General features: G+C 35.9%; 1 protein-coding gene and 1 long non-coding RNA gene across 3 annotated transcripts; one reads left to right on the top strand and one right to left on the bottom strand.

The window, feature by feature from the left end:
• Positions 1-2,000: 2,000 nt before the first annotated feature.
• On the bottom strand, positions 2,001-21,275 carry LOC115433726 (uncharacterized). The gene is made up of 3 exons (XR_003937411.1): positions 21,265-21,275; positions 19,977-19,980; positions 2,001-2,229 (listed from the first exon to the last, which is right to left on the bottom strand). It is a non-coding gene; the product is annotated as an uncharacterized LOC115433726 (long non-coding RNA).
• On the top strand, positions 8,505-16,638 carry LOC115433725 (myelin and lymphocyte protein-like). Of its 2 annotated transcripts, none has more exons than XM_030155190.1 (4): positions 8,505-8,655; positions 14,562-14,726; positions 14,937-15,074; positions 16,360-16,638. In XM_030155190.1, exons 1-4 carry the CDS (start codon positions 8,569-8,571, stop codon positions 16,432-16,434), a joined length of 465 nt encoding a protein of 154 aa, XP_030011050.1. In that variant the 5' UTR covers positions 8,505-8,568; the 3' UTR covers positions 16,435-16,638. The 2 variants fall into 2 exon arrangements, with proteins under 2 accessions (XP_030011050.1, XP_030011049.1); XM_030155189.1 differs by lacking the exon at positions 8,505-8,655 and adding an exon at positions 9,392-9,537.
• Positions 21,276-22,290: the final 1,015 nt, after the last annotated feature.

The following is a 22,290-nucleotide window of genomic DNA, read 5'->3' as shown; positions in this document are numbered from 1 at the left end:
CTTATTGTTAACAAGAAAAAAAAAAGAACAAAACTAAATTCTTGACAGTTTCAACATGTCGTGCCCTGGATGTGTTTTATTATCTCCTGAAACATCCTGTTTTGACCTCGATGGAACAGAGCATGTGCAGAAGGGATGAGAACGGAGCATGAAGGTGTGGATGAATGGAATAATACTTGAGTTTAATGACTTACAAGTGATTCATTATGTAATATATTAAAATGCATGGAATGTCCAAAATCTTTTTTTTCCAGCACTGTGTCTGTCAGCAGGATTATAAAAATAGTACTGTGCAGTTTTACATGAACCATGGTGGGAGGGTAGGGACTGAGGTGTAGACAAACCCAGCAGAAGTTGGAATTATTTTTCACTGTAACACTGAAGAACCAACTTAGATTAAAATCAAACTATTAAATAATTAAATATATGAAAAGACAAACATAAGGGCTTAATCTAATTATAATAAATAATAATGCGTCAGTTTTATATAGCACTTTTCTAGGTACTCAAAGACACTTTACAATAAGAGGCCAAGGAACAAACACACAACAAAAGGGCAAATGCAGTTATGGAACAGATACAGAGCTAATACAAAAGGACAAACAAATAACAAACATCAGTCGTTTTGTTTGCTGTTTAACAGTATTGTAGAACAAGCTGGAGAGGCTATTATTGGCCTGAGTGGGGGTCTGAAATCTCCAACTGCCTGGTTTTGGTTGAATATAAAGAGGTTTTTATTGGTGATCTGTAAAAATGTAGATCTGAGTGTCTCAATACAAGGACCACTTCCTGTACATGAACACTTCAAAGAATTAACATGAGCCTGATTTATGGAGATAAGGTATTAAATACACTGTTGCTGCTGGAATAATTTGTTTTCAAACACATTCCTGTTGTTTAATTCCTATTTATACACAGCACTAATCACCTTTGACCAGGTACAGTGATTACATACCAAGTCCAAGTTACACTTTATCTACACTATATTGCCAAAAGTATTTGCTCACCTGCCTTGACTCGCATATGAATTTAAGTGACATCCCATTCCTAGTCTATGGGGTTCAACATGACGTGGGTCCACCCTTTGCAGCTATAACAGCTTCAACTCTTCTGGGAAGGCTGTCCACAAGGTTTTGGAGTGTGTTCATGGGAATTTTGGACCATTCTTCCAGAAGCGCATTTGTGAGGTCACACACTGATGTTGGACAGAAGGCCTGGCTCTCAGTCTGCGCTCTAATTCATCCCAAAGGTGTCCAATGGGGTTGAGGTCAGGACTCTGTGCAGGCCAGTCCAGTTCATCCACACCAGACTCTGTCATCCATGTCTTTATGGACCTTGCTTTGTGCACTGGTGCACGGTCATGTAAGAAGAGGAAGGGGTCAGCTCCAAACTGTTCCCACAAAGCTGGGAGCATGGAATTGTCCAAAATGTCTTGGTATGCTGAAGCATTCCCAGTTCCTTTCACTGGAACTAAGGGGCCAAGCACAGCTCCTGAAAAACAACCCCACACCATAATCCCCCCTCCACCAAACTTTACACTTGGCACAATGCGGTCCGACAAGTATCGTTCTTCTGGCGACCGCCAAACCCAGACCCGTCCATCAGATTGCCAGATGGAAAAGCGCGATTGGTCACTCCAGAGAAGGTGCCTCCACTGCTCTAGAGTCCAGTGGCAGCGTGCTTTACACCACTGCATCCGGCGCTTTGCATTGGACTTGGTGATGTATGGCTTGGATGCAGCTGCTCGGCCATGGAAACCCATTCCATGAAGTTCTCTGCGCACTGTTCTGGAGCTAATCTGAAGGCCACATGAAGTTTGGAGGTCTGTTGCGATTAACTCTGCAGAAAGTTGGCGACCTCTTCGCACTATGCGCCTCAGCATCCGCTGACCCCGCTCCGTCAGTTTACGTGGCCTACCACTTCGTGACTGAGTTGCTGTCATTCCCAAACACTTCCACTTTCTTATAATACAGCTGACAGCTGACTGTGGAATATTTAGGAGTGAGGAAATTTCACCACTGGATTTGTTGCACAGGTGGCATCCTATCACAGTTCCACGCTGGAATTCATTGAGCTTCTGAGAGCGACCCATTCTTTCACAAATGTTTGTAAAAGCAGTCTGCATCTCTAGGTGCTTGATTTTGTACACCTGTGGCCATAGAAGTGATTGGGACATCTGATTCTGATTATTTGGATGGGTGAGCCAATACTTTTGGCAATATAGTGTATCTAGAATAAATCCCATTGTCACAGTCATTTCATGAGAAGAGGTAATGGGCAACAGTGTATGTATACATTGTATAAATACAAATGTATATATACTTCTGTCTAATGGGTGAAAACTAAAACTGACAGCAGTATGATGAAGAACAGCAAGAATACTGTTCAGTTGTAACAGTTTTCTGAGAAGTTCATAGGAATGGGTGTATAGAAAAATAAAGAACAAGTGGCGCCAGGCATGTGTTGTAGCTTATTTTAGCATGAATCCAGCTGATGTCATCATGTCTATGTGCGTGCTGATGTCAGCATATCAATTGTCTCTATATATGTGCCAAGTTTGAAGTAAATTGAAACAAAATAGATGTTTTAAAGACATTTAAAATTTTGCCCATTATAAGTAAATGGGAGAAGAAAAATTATTTAAAAATTTTTATGGAAAAAAATCATAAAAGATTAGAACTTTGAGCTACTTTTCCCAAAATGTAACCACTACTCAACTAATAGTTTGGCTGCTACAGACATTTGAAATTTGGCCATTATGAGTAAATGGGGGGAAAAAAGGTTTTAAAAATTCAAAAAAAAAATTTAATTTTGATCTACTTCTCTCAAAATATAATCAGATCTATTCTGGGTCTCTGGCAATCTAAAAACCCAATATGGTATGAATTTAACCATTAGTTTTGCTACTAGAGTGTTAACAAACAAACAAACTGAACCAAAAATCACACCCCTTGCCTCCCCTTTGAGGGGGTGGGGTAATAAATACTGTGTGTAGAATGTATGAAAAGAAACACTACAGTGTGTTATTGTGTCTAAGTCTACATCTGTCCTTTCTACCTGTACCTCCCAGTTCCACTTACACTTTATTTATCTAGAATAAATCACATTGTCACAATTATTTCATTAGCAGAGGAACAATAATTTTGTTCCAACTTTACAGACAATAGTGTATCATTATATGGACCTATATTCAAGAGCATGTACGGTTATCACGGGAGTCAAATAACCAAGCAGAACCAAACAAACCAATTATACAAAACTTAAAAGCTTCAGTGATGCTTTTTCTCCTGTGTAACTTCAACCCTCTTCAAGGCAGGATCTCCTAACAAACCTCACTGATCTCTGCAAAGCCCGTGCAAATGAGTTGCAAATTCTGTGCAAAAAAAAGCATGAACATGTTGACACAGGGTGTGTCAGTGCAACAAATTATGTGTTTGACTATTAAACAATATGAAATTAAATCTACATGTTGAATTGAGTTTTCATCTGCGCAAGAATGAAATTCAAGAGAAAGTGTTTGTTGTGAATTCTGCACCTTCATAATGACAGTATTTGAGAGCTCTCTTACTTTACGGTTTCCTGTAATTTGAACCTGTGGATAAGGTGTGTCCTGTAGTTTCTAAACTCTGACTAACATAAATGAAACCACATTTTAAAAGCTTCATGTGAAACTTCTCAGGTATGATGATGCATTATATTGTTTGTCAATCACTGAAATATAATACTTTTTTTTTAATCTACTACTACTAGTTTGCGTCACACTCCACTCAAGAATGAGACAAAAAGACAACTTCTGTTCTCTCACTACAGCCTTCATTTCTGACAGTTTTAGTACAGAGCTGGAGGCACTAACAGCAGCACTGAGGTTCACTCAGGATGGAACTGAATGTCATTTGAGCACAACATTAAAATGATTTGGTTTCAACAGTTAATCGTTTTCAGTTTTTTCATTCATCCGATTAATTTTTGCCTCAGTACTTCAGCTTGGTGGTGTTTTTTCATGAAAGTAGTTAACCTTTTAACAAAAAAACAGAGAGAGCAGTGACTTCATAAAGTGTTGTTAGTATGAAGTTGTCAGGCAACCAGCTCTAACACTGTGTAGATGTAGATGCCTGACAGAAAGACACACTGTTCCTGTTCTCTTCTTCTTCTTCTACTTCTTCTTCTTCTTCTTCTTCTAATTCTTCTTCTTCTTCTTCTTCTTCTTCTTCTTCTTCTTCTTCTTCTTCTTCTCATTATTATTATTATTATTATTATTATTATTATTATTATTATTATTGCAACCAATAATGTAATAATGGCCAATAACATAACAGGGTTTTGGGCCACAAATGTAAAAACATTTTGCTAATAATGTAAAGTGTTATTGAATTAAAAGATATCTTTTGATAATGTAATGACTGCAACCAATAATGTACCAGTACATAAACAGGTAATGCATTTCTCAGAAATAAAAGACTTTTTTGCAGTTTTTGTGCAGTTTTTTCATCAAAACTATTTATAGTGGATGGCGTAGTTGTCATGCCATTCATTCATTCATTCATTCATTCATTCATTCATTCATTCATTCATTCATTCATCAAGGATATGCGCTATGTAGGAGTCCTTAATTATGTCTCAAACATTTTACCACACCATTGGCAAGTTATTATGTTATTAACCCTTTAGGCATCTGAGTTTTCTTGCTTTTTTTGCGGGGTGGGTGGGGGTTGTTCAAATATTCGATTATGATATTGCAATATTGCAACTTTGACGCTTAAAGGATTAACTTTATTACATGTAAAATTTACCAAAATTTTATGTTATTGGACATTATTACATTATTGGTTGCCACAAACCAAACTATGCAAATGCTCAAGCCCTGCTGTGTTCTTAAGCAAGAACAGAAAAATAGAAAATGACATTTAAAGAATTGGTTTATGCACTGACTGCAACTTATAGATGTGTTACTGATGAGAAAAAGCCTGAATTATTCTGTTATTGTTTGCTGCTTCTGAACAGTGCCCAGTTCACATTCGACAGCTTTTCCCTCTCATTAGCATTAGCCATGTCCGCCACAGAACCACAACTCAACCCCTCATTCAAATTCCTCACTCAGAAAGTTCCACCGGAAAAAAAAGTGACTCAGAACAACACCGTGATGAGTATTTAGTGATGAGGATGCCAATATAGTTTTTCTTGTTTTGTGACCCCTCAGACTTTCGATTGATTGATATCAAATTGAAACATCTCATTCTACACAATAGGTTTTGTACATTGTTTTAGGTTTTAATCCGTCAGCTTAGAAACCATCACTCTGTGTTTGTCAGTTTGTCTGGGTGACAAACTCAGAAACAAAAACCTCACACCTCATTTACTGTGACTCACAGATGATTAATAAATGACATGAACAACTTTAGATTCCTCTTAACCCTTTTTAATTAATTGTAAGTGCAAGGAAGTATAACATAAGTATGTTTGTACTGTAAATTCAACACTATATGGGGTGTAATGGAGGAAAACATAATCAAAAGTTCAGTTTCAGACATTTTGTACATCATTTCTTCTCTGATGTTATTTGGAAAACTACAGCATACTATGTGTTAAAGGGGTCATATTTTTCTAAACCCACTTTTATTAGTCTTTGGTACATTTATTTGTGTATTTGGACCCTAATAGTTCAAAAAGTTTGAATTTGAACCCTCCAGGTGCTGCAAAGCTATCTTTATATTCATTTTGGCAGAAATGGAGTGGATTTCTACAACCCATTTTAATTCCTGCCTAAGTACATCTATAACTAGTTACGTCACAACATTTGCACATATAAGGTCAAGACTTCCGACGAACATTTCTCAGAGAACGACATAATTGTCTGTCAGCAGCAGCAGTTGTAGTCCATATTGAAAATATATCAAACTTTGAGCCAATTACCTAAAATGTTCAGTTGTTGGTTGAACAGGACAGAACAGCACAGCCAACAACCTGGAGTGGGTGGGGTGTGAAGAGGCTCATTTGCATTTAAAGGGCCAGCGCTCAAAACGACCTTTCTGGTGTCATTACTCAGAAATAGGGTTGAAGATGGACCTGTGGAGTTGAATTAATGAAGAATTCAGACCCAAGCAGAGCATTTACAGTTTATATAGACAACAGGAAAATGTTTTAAAATGCATAATTCTATAAAAAAAAAAAAAAAAAAGAAGCAAAATATCACACCTTTAAATTCAATCAGCCAGTGTCTCTGCCTCTATCTTTACTTTTTTCATGTTCTTAATACCATTATCAATATGTTCCCAAGTGTATCAGTTTTACATCCACCTCACCTTCTCTCTAATCCATCACTGTCTTTCTCATCCTATATCCTCCCATTCCTCTATTTCATTGCATTTACAGACCCTGTAGACGTTTGCTTTTGTTTTCATCCATCTTATTTTAACCTTGAAGATTTTTTTCTTTCTTTCTTTCTTTCTTTCTTTCTTTTTATCTCAGTGGAGAGTATGTGAATAAACATGTTGAACATCTTTTAGTTCATCAGGAATGCACCTCAGCTTGAAAAGAAGAGCCTGCACAAACACAGGGTCAAAGATGAACATAAAGCCAGGCTGACGTTCAGCTCATATGAGTTTAAAGGTAGCCTTGGAGTTGTTTTCTTATTGGACATTTTTGCACCTTAAAAATGGAAAAAGTACAATTTATGCAGTGAAATTAATTGGAGAGAGTGGTTGTAGAGGTCCATAATGATGAAGGTGTCATGTCAGAAAGTTGAAATGAATAATCTGTGATTCATTTTGGGTTGAAAAAACGACACGCTACAAATATGTTGTTGTTTACAAATGAAAAATGGGGAAAGGAGTGTCATTAAACAGAAAAAAACAAGCAGTTTTTGCTGGTATTTTTTTCTTTTCTTGTTTGATATAATTAACTCAGACCATTTTCCTTTCATTTTGTGATTAGTCTCACATAACCCTGTTCATTTGTAATATTCTTGTACTAATTCTCTTATTTTGATCAAACTGTGGTTGCATGTGCAGATGTTGCAAATAAATCACACTTTTTAAATGATTCTGTATCTTAGTTTTGCACCAGCATCAACATTCTTGAGTGATGATAGAGTGGTATGTTTGATTTAAAGTTTAATAGAACAATACAGTTTTTAAGACACTAAATTTGTTACAGTAGTCATTGCATTGAATGTAGTAAAGTTATACACCTTTTCATTCTCCCCGGTCCGCTGTTGAATGATGGAGTCACATCCGTAAGTATTTGGACAGTAACACTAATTCTTAATTTTGCTTCTGTACACCATCACAGTGGATCTGAAATACATCAATCACAGTGTGATTAAGTGTGGATTTCCAGCTTTGATTCAAGGGGTTAAACAAAAATATTGCACAAATCATTTACCCTGTAAAGTCTGAACAACCCCTTTTTATTTTTTTCAAATATCAATTTCCATGTATGAGTTAAATTTTTGTATCATATTTGACACATCGGGTCTAAATGCTCAACTATTATTATTTTTGAACAAACAAAAACATAATATAACAAATTGGTAACTCCTTTTCAAAATTGGCAAAGTTCTGCCTCCTTCCTCAATAATGACAGTCTTGTAGCGTCACTGGAAAGGCCACTGATGAACAAATTCCTCCCCCTTGGTGGATTATCCATGTATTGCATGTATCTAATTGTATACATCAGGTTTTTCAAGAAAAAAAAAATCACACTGATCATGTAGAGGGCTTCAAAACTCATGTATCAAATATGATATGTTTGGTGTTATAGGGTTAAAGAATTAGAACCATTTTAAAAATAAAACAAAAAAGTTTATAGACAAACCAAGATCAGTATAAATAGGAAGATGGTTCTTAGTGCATGGATTAAAATCTTGAATTAAAGCTGACAGTCAACACTTCAATCACATCTTAACTGTTTCATTTCAAGTCCACTATGGTGGTGTACAAAGGACAAATCACACAATTTCTTTCGCTGTCCAAATACTCCTGACTGAAGATGGTTATGACTGTAAAAGCCAACATCCAAAGATAAATCATCATTTCTGATAACTAAAATGCTAAAAATAAATAAATAAATAAACCCGTATAATCAAATTAAAGTGATGTAAAATAAAAAAATAAAAAAAAAGAAAGAAAAAGTACTGTCATTGAAGTAGTAAAGTCATGTGCTAGTAAGTGCTGTGACGTGTTCCTAAATATCCCAGGTAAGCACTGCAGTAGTTGTTTTACAATCACTTTTTTGTGTGCATATAAACGGGCCCATTGCTATTGTCATAGAAATACACAAACAGTAAAAAGACCCGAGGGCACATGTAAACACATTAAAACGTTATGCACTCGGATCCACACTCTCAAAAAGACATCCTCTCCCTGCACAAACAAGCCAAAAGCACCTGTTAGAGGGAGAGATAGTTTCGGAAAGAAGAATGAATAGGAGGAGTGATACAGACAGAGGGAGGTGTGGGAGAAGACAGAGGAGGAGAGGAGGACAACCTTTAAAAAGCAGATTAAAACTGGTTAGACATCTCATTCTGGAGGAAATCCCTCACACAAACACAGTCACACAGTGTTTTGGACTATGGCTTCAACCACTTCAGGTGATATTATGCCCACGGGCGGCAGGATCTTCACCACCGTTCCTGACCTCTTCTTCATCCCTGAGTTTGTGAGTTTGTTTGTTTTTTTCTTACTTTACGTTTTTGTCAGACTTTTGCCTTTTTTTCTGACTTCTTGTGTGTTTATGAGAATATCACCTTCAGTTCTTTTTTTTTTTTCCTTTTCCTAAACCTGCCACTACCACCCCTCTTTGGAGGACAACTTTATTTTTAATTACAGCTCGTGTTTAAGTAACAAACTGCAACTTCATATTCATATGTTCATCCATTCCTTGCTTGTATACATATACATAGAGGGAGGGCTCATATAAACGAAAGTGTACAGAGACAGGACGAGACAAGACAGTGGGACAAGCCAGACAAGACAAAAACAGATACTGATTACATATTCAACATTATACACTGGTGTGTGTGTGTGTGTGTGTGTGTGTGTGTGTGTGTGTGTGTGTGTGTGTGTGTGTGTGTGTGTGTGTGTGTGTGTGTGAGGAGAGGGACCAAACACACAGGGGTTCTACTGCTGGGTGTTGCATGATGGTGGTTTGTTTTAGGTTCTCCAGTGAAATGTGTTCTAAAAGGAGAGAAGGAGAGAGCAGAGGGGAGAGAAAAGGGGAGAAAAAAGTGGCGAAGACCCCCACAGGAGAACACCAACAATACCACTAACAGAAAGAGAAAGAAAGAGAGATAGTTTTGGAAAGAAGAATGAATAGGGGGAGTGATATAGGTAGAGGGAGGAGAGGAGGACAGCCTTTAAAAAGCAGATTAAAACTGGTTAGGTATCACATTCTGGAGAAAATCACTCACAAAATCCCTCACACAAACACAGTCACACAGAGTTTTGGACTATGGAATATGCCACCACCTCAGGTGATGTTATGCCCACGGGCGGTAAGATCTTCATCACTGTTCCTGACCTCTTCTTCATCCCTGAGTTTGTGAGTTTGTTTTTTTCTTACTCCATGTTTTTTGTCAGACTTTTGCCTTTTTTTTGGGACTTCTTGTGTGTTTATGAGATTATCACCTTCAGTTCTTTGTGCTCTCTTCACCTGTGCCGACCTCAGGTGGGTTTTACATTCAGATCTTATTTCATGGTGATCCATCAATGAGTTTTCACCATTTTTTTCATTTTATGCCCTGAAATCAGAATCAGTTATATTATAATTTAATAGTCCTCTCTATCCTTTCCGTTTGCTTATTCATTGCTGTCTAAAGTATTATTTAGCAATGAGTGACCACCAAAAATGAGGATCAGATGAGTTAAAGGTTTGTTTTACTGTTCATGAAAATGCTGATTTTACTCCTTCCTCATTTACTTCACTTCAATTAAGATTCCACAACATAACATTTTAACAACACTTTCAGCTTCACTCCTGCAAACTTCTGTCACCACAGGGAAGTTTGCCTTCAGAAAAAAATGTTTCCATGGAAATAGGGAAATAGTGTGTGTTTGTCACACTGCAACAGCTTGTCACCTGTGTGGCAAATTAATGCAAAAATATTTGGCTGAGAGTAGAAAAACCTGGCAAACTTTTTCACAAAGTCTGACATTTAAAAAATGCTCCAGAATACTACAGGTCCACACAGAGTAAAATACTAAATGTCTTTTTAAAAAATATATAGATTTACTAACGACTTTAGAAAATAAAGATTTACCAGAAAAAGTTTGCCATATTTGGATTCATATGCACTGATCTCTTGGCTATTTGGTACCTAATATGTGCTGGAAGGGTTCTTAATGTTACCACATTTGTAAAACATAGCAGCAACCAAATTTTCTAGATTCTCCTTTAAATAATTAATTTGACTAAACTGAGGTGATGGAGCTTAAACGGACATGTGCGAATATACATGCATGATTAATGAAAAGGTATGAAAAGTCAAGTATCACAGTTTCCATCAAACTTTTGTTGATCTACTAGATTCTTCTGCTGTGTGAATTTAGGCCGTAGACCTTGTCTTTACAGCAGGAATGTCATCTCAGAATTGTGTGGACAAACTGAACCCTCCCATCTCCTGCTTATCTCCTCCATCTGCCTGAGCTCCTGCTTTCACATCACTGTGGATGTGGGTGGGAATAGACACCGTTCTCCACAAGTTTTGATTTCTTAGAGGATATAACACATACACACGCTATTTTTTAATAATTTACTTTATTAAAACAATATTAGAGCTTCAAGGCCAAGCCCCTTTAAGATTAAATCTTCTCTGACACAGGTGTAAAACAGCTTGTGTTAGCAGATCCACATGTAAATCTAAACCTACCGTCAACTCATGTGGTCTGTTTGCTTGGGTTGTTGTTTTTCTCCTGGCTTTGAGCCAGTGCATCTTTTGTTGAAACAGTGTGTTTGTCAGATGGAAATGAACTGATAATACTTACCACTCTAACCGGAGTTGGAAGTGTAAATCTAAACCATTACAAATATGAAATGTGCAGGGCAGGTATTTGACAGAGGATGGGCTTGGCAGCTGTACCGGCTGCTGCTCAGTTTTCTTTTCCTGGAATGGAATTGAAGGATGAAGAGGTTTAGGGCGAAGAAAACAAGACAAAAACAGGGAAAACCAGTCACAATCTGAAAAAAGATGAAGCAGATACGCGCCACAAGGACACATGACACAGCATGTAACAAACCCAATTTTAGCAGTTATTTTGAGCATTTCATTGAAAATGTTGATTAACCTGAAATAAAATATTCAAAATGTTTGGTTTAGATGAGCACATTAGCTGTCAATAATCTCAAATATCCATTTAACCCACATACTTGTAACTTCCTGGAAGATTTGTTCATTGTGGTTCTAGAAACATGATAATGCAGTGGCAAATCATGCAATATTTCACACTATTTGGGCCTTTTTTTTAACGCATCAAGTGTAAGTTGTTTGCGTTGACTGGATGAATACTGGTGTAAATCCAAGCCACACTGAAGCACACGGAATCTGCAAACGACTACACCAAAAAGTTTTGGCACCACCAACAGTCAGTTTAACTCCACATATGAAACCTAGACAATCATGGTAGTAATCCTTTTAATGGGCTACAGGTCAGAGAATGAAAAACATTTGGAGGAATGGTGATACTTGGATAACACTCTCAGTCTGATATTAAACAGCAGAGATAAGGCATATGCAATATTTGCAGATATCATGAGATCTGATAGCTGAACGCAGGGTTTGCAAGAAGTAATGCAACATTCTCACAGAACAACTGGAGGTGTTTGTTCTGCTCTGTGCCTGAGGCTGTTTTCAACATTTAGCATTATCGCATAGAATGTAAAGTAAGATATGATGGAGATGTTACATAATTATAAAGACAGAAACATTGACAGAGTTCCTTGTGAACCTGTGTTTGGTACAGATACAGATCAACTTTGTTCAGCCTCAGATGAAAATGTATTTTCTATCAGCACAAAAAAATAGGAGGAAGCACAATACATATAAAATTAAACAAGTTATCATCAGTCTATTGTTATTCTATTAGACCATTAAATAATATAAACAGAATAATAATACCCAATTAAACAGTATAATAGTAAGGATGACAGAACAAAAAACTAATTTATCAGTGTACAGTATGAAGATGTATTTTATATTATAAAACAATGATCAGTTAAAACAAATTTACATTAGAAGTGAACTCAGCACCTCTAAAAAACCATTCATTCTGCAAATTGCCAAACTGTTAAATCAACATTAAGTTACATTCCGGAGTTTTTAATTGGTACTTTGTGTATAAAATGTCAGTATGCAGGATCATTAGATTATATAGGCTGTACATACAAACTGCATCTTGAATGTTACAGTCTGAAAATCAAATAAATGATGTTTAATGTCAGAGAAATATTTAACCCTCTTGCAGGTGCATTGCTAAATTCAGGGTGTGGCGCATTCTTTACATGAGGTCAGTACAACACTCAGTCGATTACAGAGCTGCACAATTTATAGTGGTTGGATTATGAAAAGACTGTGACCACGGCTTTGAACTTTATATGTTTACACAGCTGATGAAACCTGATTTCTTGCGTTTGTAGGATGAATTTCCACATCAGATCTCACTTATATCTACAGATGATGTTTGACTTTCTGCTGAATGTACCGAATTTTTTAAAAGACTCACATGAATCATCCAAATTTCCTAATAAACTGAATTACTTCTTATGCAAATATATTGGATTTACCTCTTCTAAAATGATACGAGGTCAGTTATGTTCGCGTAAATGACTTGATGCTTAATGTTAGATCTTTTAATTTAGAAAGACAATGCAAGTTTTGGAAATTTACTGTAACATACCTAATAATACATGTTTACCTGGAGGATTAATGCTAATTGTTGAGTGGTAAAACACCTGAATGGCCTGTAAACAATAATTATGTAACCACATCAAATCAGAGCTTGAACCAAAGTGAAAGGGTTCAATTTTAACATACATACAATGAAGTCTTAAGGGTTTTATATGTTTCAGACATTTGTTTAACTCTAAAATGTCTTAATTAACATCTGAAAGTGCGTCTTATCAGGGAACAAATGCTACATTTACATGCTCTATCAAAATGCCAAAGACTCTTTCAACCAGAATGTTTGACAAAGGTGGAGAGAGATGTTTGTTTGGAGCCCAGCCTTCTTTTAAAGGTTTCAACACTCTAATTTACAGGCAGTTAAATTCAGGTCAGTAGTGTCGCACAGAATCATCTAGTTTTCAGAAAAAAAAAAACACATTTTATCAGTATTTCAACCAGTTTTAGTCACAACACAGCCATGAAGATGAAGATGAAAAATGTATTGCTGATGTAGATAGATAGATAGATAGATAGATAGATAGATAGATAGATAGATAGATAGATAGATAGATAGATAGATAGATAGATAGATAGATAGATAGATAGATAGATAGACTTTATTGATCTCAAACTGGGAAATTTTAGTGCAGCAGCATGACAAACACTGAAAAATAGAATATAAGAATAAAATAAAATACAAGAGCAAACACACTGTACATAATAAACAGGTTGTGCCAGGCACAACAGACCCCGCCCCTCATACGTATTGTAGCTTATTTTGGCATCAATCCAGTTGATGTCATGTCTGTGCATGTAGTGATGTCAGCATATCAATTGCCTCTATATATGTGCCAAGTTTGTAGTAAATTCAAACAAAATTGATATATTTATAGACATTTGAAATTCCGTCCATTATAAGTAACTAGCGGCATTGTACCTGTGGTGCCATTGTACGATAGCACCCTCCCATGGTGCAGCATCGGGACACGTGTCGGATAAACGCGCCGGACACAGACACGTCCATTATAGTGGGATTGGGGATTTTTTTTTTTTTATTCAAAAAAAATTGCAACTTTGACCTACTTTTCCCAAAATGTAATGACATCTATTCTGGGTCACTGGCAATCTATAAATCCAGTTTGGTATGAATTCAACCAATAGTTTTGCTGTTACAGACATTTGAAATTTCGCCCATTATAAGTAAATGAGGCAAAAAAAGATATTAAAAATTCATGAAAAATGTGAACTTTGACCTACTGTTCCCAAAATGTAATCAGATCTATTCTGGGTCACTGGTAATCTATAAATCCAATTTGGTATGAATTCAACCAATAATTTTGCTGCTAGAGTGTTAACAAACAAACAAAGAAACAAACAGACAAAGAAACAAAAAACGGAACCAAAAACAATACGCCTTGCCTCCCCTTGGGGTGAGGTACTTAGAAATATAAAGACAGAAATGGTAGAAATCTGGATCAAACACTGAGGTGCAAAGTAAAATGTACTTGGTTCAGGAAGATGGAGGTGCATTCATTTCAATAAAGTGTAGAAACATGTTTATGACCAGGTTTAATGTCAGGCAGAGGGGAGTTTATTGTACAGTGAAATGGTACGTAATATTAATGATGCTGATGATATTTCGTTAACTTCCATTTTCTCCTTCTTTCCTGTCTGTCTGATCCTCCAGGTGTTTGGTGGTTTAGTTTGGATCCTTGTGGCGTCCACACATGTCAACCCACCAAACCCCCTGGGCTGGGTGATGTTTGTGTCGGTGTTCTGCTTCGTTTTCACCACACTCTGGTTCTTTATTTTCCTCTGTGGTGGCAATCAGAACAGCGTCTGGCCCACCCTGGTAAGACCCAAAGACTATTTACTGTTTGTTGATTGTTTAATCAGAAACCAATAGATTATCCCCTTTGATTTAACTTTGCCCATGACTTTCTTCCCTCATGTTTCCCCCACGTGTCGTCTTCATTTCGTCTTTTTCCATCTCCTCCATCTTCTACCATCTACTGTCCTTTCCCTCTCCACTTGTCTCTTCCTCATTTCCCTCCGACTGCAGGATGTGGTTTATCATTTTGTGGCAGTGGTTTTCTTCCTCAGTGCATCAGTGGGCCTGGCCTCTGTCACCATCGGAAACGGGCGACTTGCACTTGCTCCTGATTCACTCAAAATCTACCGACTGGACATCGCTGCAGTGGTACGACCTCAACACACACACAAAGTCATGCATTCATCGCTTTAAACATGACATTGATGTACATTCATTTCAGAAACTGAACAGATTCACAACATAATCCATAATGTACTTCTAGTTTTATCTATAAAGTTGATTTTAATGAAAGCTGATTTGAATGTTTCACCATAAACACAGTGGAGGCATCATGCTAACACTGTACACAGCTACAGTGAACTGTTGCTCTATATCTGTAATATCATATTCTTCTGGCCTCCATCATCCTCACTCATTTATCCATATAGTTGTTATTATACAGTTACATAGATGGTAGAGGTTTATATTATTTACAAATAATCTGTTGGTACAAGTACCAACAGCTACAGTAGTAGTGCACTGTAAAAAATGACCGTAGATTTAACACCAAAAAATTGTAAAATTGCAACATAAAAAAACTGTAAGTGAAAATACAATGCAAAGTTGTCTGAACAGATTTTTGTGTTAACGATTAAGTCAAAGATAGCTGTAGTTTTTACAGGAGGAGTATGCCAACAAAACCAGATTTGTATGTACAAAATTACGTATTTCTATTGTTTTGAGAAAATAAAGCTGTAAATTGAAAAACAATGTGGTGCCATTTAAGTTGCAAGACCATAATGTTTAAATAACAGCCGATTCTCATATTTTTTTAAAATAAAAAAGTACATTTAACATGTTAAACATGTAAATATCACTGAAATCCAATGTTGAAGTCACATGTTTAAAATGTTTAATCTACATGTTACTCTGTAAATATGTTTACAGTTTGATTCGTTATTTTTTTTACAGTATTGTTCTGGAAACCACAGCTGCCAGTTTTTTACTGTAAAAATAACAGGAATTTTTTTACAGTGTACATCCACTGTTAATGCTTGGATTTGGAGTGGTACCATTAACAGTTATGGACATTTGTTCTAGACACTGGTAATTATTCTAACACCGGCTGTTTCTGGTTTTAACAGTTGTAGTTCAGTTAGCTGTGCATCCATGTGCTCAATGTTTCTGCCTGTTAAAAGGAAGTTTTCCCTCACCACTGTCACCAAGTGTTCGCTCCTGGAGGATTCTGTTGGGTGTCTGTAAATTGGCTTAAGAGTGTGGTTTAGACTTTTGGTATGATGTGACTTTATATAAATAAATTTGATTTGATTTTGGTTCTTACAGAAAATATCATTTGTATTTTGTGATATCATTAGTGTCTTCATCACCTCAGACCTCCTGCTGTGTTCTGCTTAAAGATAACAGAAGGTTTTCTGCGTATGTATGTTTTCAGGTGATGTCTTATGTGGCCACGCTTCTGTACTTCATCCATGCCATTTTCTCTGCCATCCGATGGAAGAGGTCCTAAAAACAAAGTCAGTCCGAGATCTGGAACAATTCAGGTTAACAAATCATAACTACCAACTACCTTGTTGGACAAAAAAAGAGAATGATTTTTTTAGAGTGAAAGTTGGATAATATTATTTTGTCAAAATAATTTTGACTCAAGTTCCTCACTGGTGTAGTGGTCCCTGGAGAAGTGGGTATACTCTCAATTTTGTGCCCCCCCCCCCCCCCCTTTTTTTTTTTTTTTTTTTTTTTTTTAAGTAGTCCAGAAAAACACTGTTTTAGAAACAGTGACATATAAGACTGCTCTGTTTAGTTTACCCAAAAATCCATCTGTAGTATTTGCTCACTATTATAAAATTATCATGACTTGATCAGGAGCAGTTTATAGGTATTACTGGTCACACAAGCAGCTGCATAAATGTCAAATGTATTCAACATAAGGCAAACATAGCGTTAGCCTTTTATAATGTTAGCCTACGCACACAGTTTAACTACTGGGACAAAATCTCTTCTCCTCTAAATGTGCAGTCATATGTCCAGTAGTTTAAAACAGTTGAGTCATTCTGAAACCACCTTAAAACTTACCTCAGAATTATATATTCCATGACAGTACATTCTCTCGATGTGTGTCACTCATTTGAAATACATTTATTCTGCCTTTCTTGTTCGCATTTCCAAAAATCATGCATCTTTCAACGAGATGTGCTGTGACCTGTCAATCAACTGGGGTGGCACTGGCACCTGAGGAGGTGTCCAATCAGGTTCCAGAGATGGCCCGTGCTAAGCAGAGCCCTGGCTCTGGTGCTAAATTAGCAATATTTTCTTCGGCATGACCCGCCCTACTCTGCCTCTGATTGGCTCCTCAGTCCTCATGCCTAAAGTTAACCAATCTAATCAGTGAGTGAAGGTACCAAGTACTAGCCAGTTAGAGGCAGAGTGGGGCGGGTCATGGCTTTACCATCCTAAGGGAAAACATGGGCTATTTGGCTCAGATACTACTGAATGGTGCACATTTGGGGGATACAGAAGTGGGTATACTCAATGCTGACTGAAAAATAAGTAGGTATACTTCACATACCACTGTATACCCTGGACTACACCACTGAAGTTCAATCTGAAAATCTGAATAAGTCACAAAGAGCTAACACACTAAGTACTTGCTATGCTATAGTGATCATTGAGCCACCAAAGACCCTGGACAACAAAAACAGAATCCACTGGGAAGGGGTCAAAGGTCATCATCTAGGAGACAGAGACCATTATTGAGCAGAAACAATGATCTTACGCCTGATTATATGAAAATCCATATTCAGGTCACATGATGACAAATAAATAAAGATTATAAGATCAAAGATGCAACACTTCAGTGCCTTTTTGATGAGGTTTTCAGGACATAATGGTGTAAAAGTTGCTCTGCTGAGGTAGGATTCTGTGTGACTTTCAGTTCTTGATAATACAGGGTTTTCAAGATGAACAGTGTTGTAACAACTGAACACTGTGCACTGATGATGACCATGAGACACAGTTAGAACAAAGATGGTCTAACTAAGCAGAGCAGATCCTAAACATAACATAAAATTTGGCTCATTAGATTAATTTCTGTCACATATGTATCACTGTGGGTAAACGGTTTCAGTTCTCCAATCTTCTCCTAATCATAATGACAACAGTGGTGGTAAAAACTAACCCCTAAAGATCTAAACAACCACTGGTGACCAAAACCATCTACTGATCTAAAATGTTTAATAACTGTTGATCCACTCCTCAATCGATACATGTCAATAATTCAGGTAAAATACACTTTATCATCTTTTCATGCTCATCAGACATGACCCATTTGGACGTTCAGAGGCTCCGTAGTGAACGTGGAAACACTGTCTTTTTGTACAACTTTGGTTCATCAGTAAAACTCATGGAGTTTAATAAATGACAGTAGATGGACACACTTGGTTTTTTAGTTTTTTAGTCACTGATATCTTTGCAGAAAAGGTCACTTTTTCTACAGTTTTCTCTGTTTTGATATAATAATATTTTGTTTTCATGAATAGGTGCATGATCTGTAAGTTAAATATAGGAAAATACATGATTTACGCTGAAAAATAAAAATAAAGAGGATAATATTATAATAAATAGCAATAAATCACTTCAGAAAGATTAAATACAGAGAAAATTTCACAAAAGTAGCACTGGGGCTTTATGGGAGAATGATGTGCATGGTAGATTTGGATGCTTTTAACTTTGGTTTTGATGGAACAAGAACAAAAGAGATATTAAAATGCACCATGCAGTTGTCAATTGTCTCACAAAACCATATTTTTTTACCATTTGAGACCTTATTTTTTATGTCATAACTTGTCAGCTTGTAGATAAAACATTAAACATAATTATAGAGGTAATCTGATTATTATGATGCCAAATGTTTTCATCATTTAGTGAACTGAGCCTCCATTCAAAAACCTGTGACCTGTTTACACCTGGAGTTGAAATCTCTCCTCTTTACTCAGATTATCTTCTGTTAAAAACACTATTAAAACGAATGGATCTTGAGTCAAAAATATTTTGTCAGAAATCAGTTGTTTTCGTTATTTCTGTTTCCAGTTAAATTTTTTATTTTTTATTTTTTTTGCAACCTGCAATTAAATAAAATGGCAAATGTCAAAAAACAAAAAGAATTATAAGTTAACATTATACTCCTCACTTGTTGATTTATCTGATGAACATGGAAGGCCTGGACGTTAATGTCTGACTGTTATTTGAAGAAAAAGCTGTATTTTTTTCATAACAGCTCAGTAAGATAGGACCCTAGTCATATTAGAAATACATATAGTTTTAGGAAGCTTTGTAAGTTTAATTAGCTCATTTCAATCTTCAGAGACTTTTAGGAGTCGACACTACACTGATAATGAAGAAATGCAATTAAAAAGAACACGAAGATACTTTAATGTGATTGCACTGTAGTAAGAACATACCGAATTTATGAGAAAATTAAATAGACCAAATCTAACTTTAAAATGTTATTTGAATTTTTACTGTAAATACAATTTTATCCAAAGCACAATTAGAAAAATGGGCACAAATCATTAAAATGAACAAAACCTCTCCCTCATATGTAAGAAAATGAGTGGACTGTCCCTTTAAATAGTCTGACATTAAGCTGTGATTGGATGTCAGCTGTGTGTGAGATGAGCTGAATCCAATTTTAACTCACAAAACGAAACAGAAGACTGATTTTAGTTATTTCTGAACCTGCTAATATCACTTTATACTCTACTATTTAGATCAATAATTGTTCAGGCATCGAGTCTTTATCTATTAAACTATATAATAGGGTCACATTTTATTGTTTTGTGCAAGAGTTTGACGGGAAACATTAGTGTGACTTATGGTGACATTTAAGCATTTCAATAAAACAATAATACTTTCATTAAAAAAAAAAAAAACATTTCAATAATCATAGTCCTACATATTTCTTTCTTTCTTTTTTTTTTTTACATAGTTTAGGGGTTCATATGTATTATTCCAAAACCCTGAAACCTCAGACTTCCCTCAAACTTGAAGTACATTACTCCTGGCATGTTTCTTCCATGTTTACTGTAAGCAAATTTAGAGAATAAACAGCTCTCTACTTCCTGACCAACACATCTCTTTTCTGTTGAACCATGTTACTTATTATTATGGATTTTTGTAAAAGGATTGGGTTTGATCGCAGTGTGTATGATGTATTCACGTGATTTATATTTTTATGTGAACTGACAGAGATTTCAATGTGTAAATATCATGATAATTTCACTTTATCTGTACCTTTTGGGATATGAATAAATTAATTTGATTTTCAACCATTTGCAGTGTGTTTAATGTCTTCTTTGTGCAAAAATGTACATAAGTTAGAGACTACACACATGCAAGCTCTTCATTTTGCTTTGTATCAAGAAGGCAAACAAAAATACAGTCACAGTAGTTCATTTCCTCATAGTATAATTGTAGTATTTTTCTTTTTTCAAGAGAGTAAATGTGCTCACACTGAAATTTGATTATTCCTATAAAACATGGGTCAACAACCTTTACTAGCTTAAGAGCCATTTTTGGGCAAAAATTTAGAAAAAATGTTTGATGACTATGTTTATGGTTGTGTTTACACTGTAAGACCGGATAAGCTGAGTTTACTTAAAAAATTTGAGTAAACCAGTTACCTTAAAAAATTTAAGTAATGAGTAATGAAAACTTGAGATGCTTGATTTGAATGGAATTGCTATTTTAAGTACAACACACTAATTGCCAAGTTAATTTAACTCAAAATTTGTTGTAATGTCAATTGCTTCAGATAATCACTAACTTAATATCATCAGTGCTTTGGACTCATTCCTAGTTGATTTAATTTAAAATCTTTTGCAATATAAATTGCTTTATGTAATTATTCATCTTAATATACTGCAGTGAGGATGGAGGTAAAGCAGGAAGATAACACAGTGTAATTCACCAGTAGAGGAAGTGCTATCATTTTGGCATGGCATAAAGATTTTAATAATCAAAATCAAGCTGAGGTGAACAGTAAAACCATTGTTCTTCCTATGGCTCTGACTCATGGTGCAGCTCTACAAAAATACAAAAAACAAACACAAAAAGGCCAATAAACACTGCCATACACACATTAAGTCCAAATTAACACTAACACCACAACCCCACTGAACCCCTGCACAGAAAAATAACACATTTTCAGCAACATGCCCAATACCCACAATGCAATGCAGAGATAAAAATGTGTTGTCATGACTAAAACTTAGTGATTTAAATCCACTCAACTTAAACTTTTTTGTACTTTCAACTATGTCTACAAATTAGTAGAATATACTTAACATTTTATAGTAATGGAATAAAACTTAAATCATTTAAGTACATTTGTAATTAAAGCATTTTAGTAAATACAAAGTCCAGGCTTACAGTGTATGTCTTACTATGTTTTACCTTAAAGTAGTGACTGTGAGAAGCTCTTTAGGTTGAGTTGGTAAAGAATATGTCAAGATTAAATAAAAGTTTCAGTGCATTTTCAGAATTACAAAGAAATTACAGAACTACACTAAAGAAAACAGTGACATTTGCCATTGTTAAAACCGACTGGTATGTGAAGGCTGTCTTCACATTAGAGCAGGGGTGTCAAACTCATTTAAGTTCAGGGGCCACATTCAGCTAAATTTGATCTGAAATGGGCCAAACCAGTAAAATAGTAACATAATAATTAGGGGTGGGCAAGTTAACGCGTTATTACCGCGTTAACGCATTCATTAAATAACCCCGACCATTAATAACATAACATCTCACGTTAACGCCGTTTTATTATTGTTCTGCCTTTCAAGCAAATCTTAGTTGATTTATACATACGGACTCTTATTTTGAAACTCATGCTTTTATTTTGCCGGTCCACACACCGGTGCTGTGTGTATGTGCAGCTGAGAGGAGAAAAAAGCAAACTTTACAAGTAATGCTGATGTTTAAGCTAATTTGTTTATGCAAGCAGTCGGAGATGGGTTTCTAATTCTTTGTGCAGGCTCATGCTAAGTTTATGTAAATTCATTGGTTGTGTTTAGGTCTAATATGTCAGCCTTTGAATTAACCTTTACTCATTTACGATGTGAATGTTGTATTAGCAGTCATTTTATCTCGATGCTAACTTGAATGGGAAAATCCATAGACACGCTAACGATTAGCATTTGCAGGTTAATTAAAGATTTACAACGTCTTTTTATTCAGCAACAAAGGCTCACATCAGAGATATTTGATACTATTCATTCTTACAACAACTGAACATAAAATACTCACAGGCAAACGTTTTTGGGGCCATACAAACAAGAGTGAAAGAAACATGTCTGTTAGTTCTATG

This window comes from Sphaeramia orbicularis, chromosome 15, assembly GCF_902148855.1.
Source record: "Sphaeramia orbicularis chromosome 15, fSphaOr1.1, whole genome shotgun sequence".
In the NCBI taxonomy this organism is placed as follows: domain Eukaryota; kingdom Metazoa; phylum Chordata; class Actinopteri; order Kurtiformes; family Apogonidae; genus Sphaeramia; species Sphaeramia orbicularis.
The sequence above is the reverse complement of the archived record's forward strand: the minus strand, read 5'-3'. Positions and strand labels throughout refer to the sequence as shown.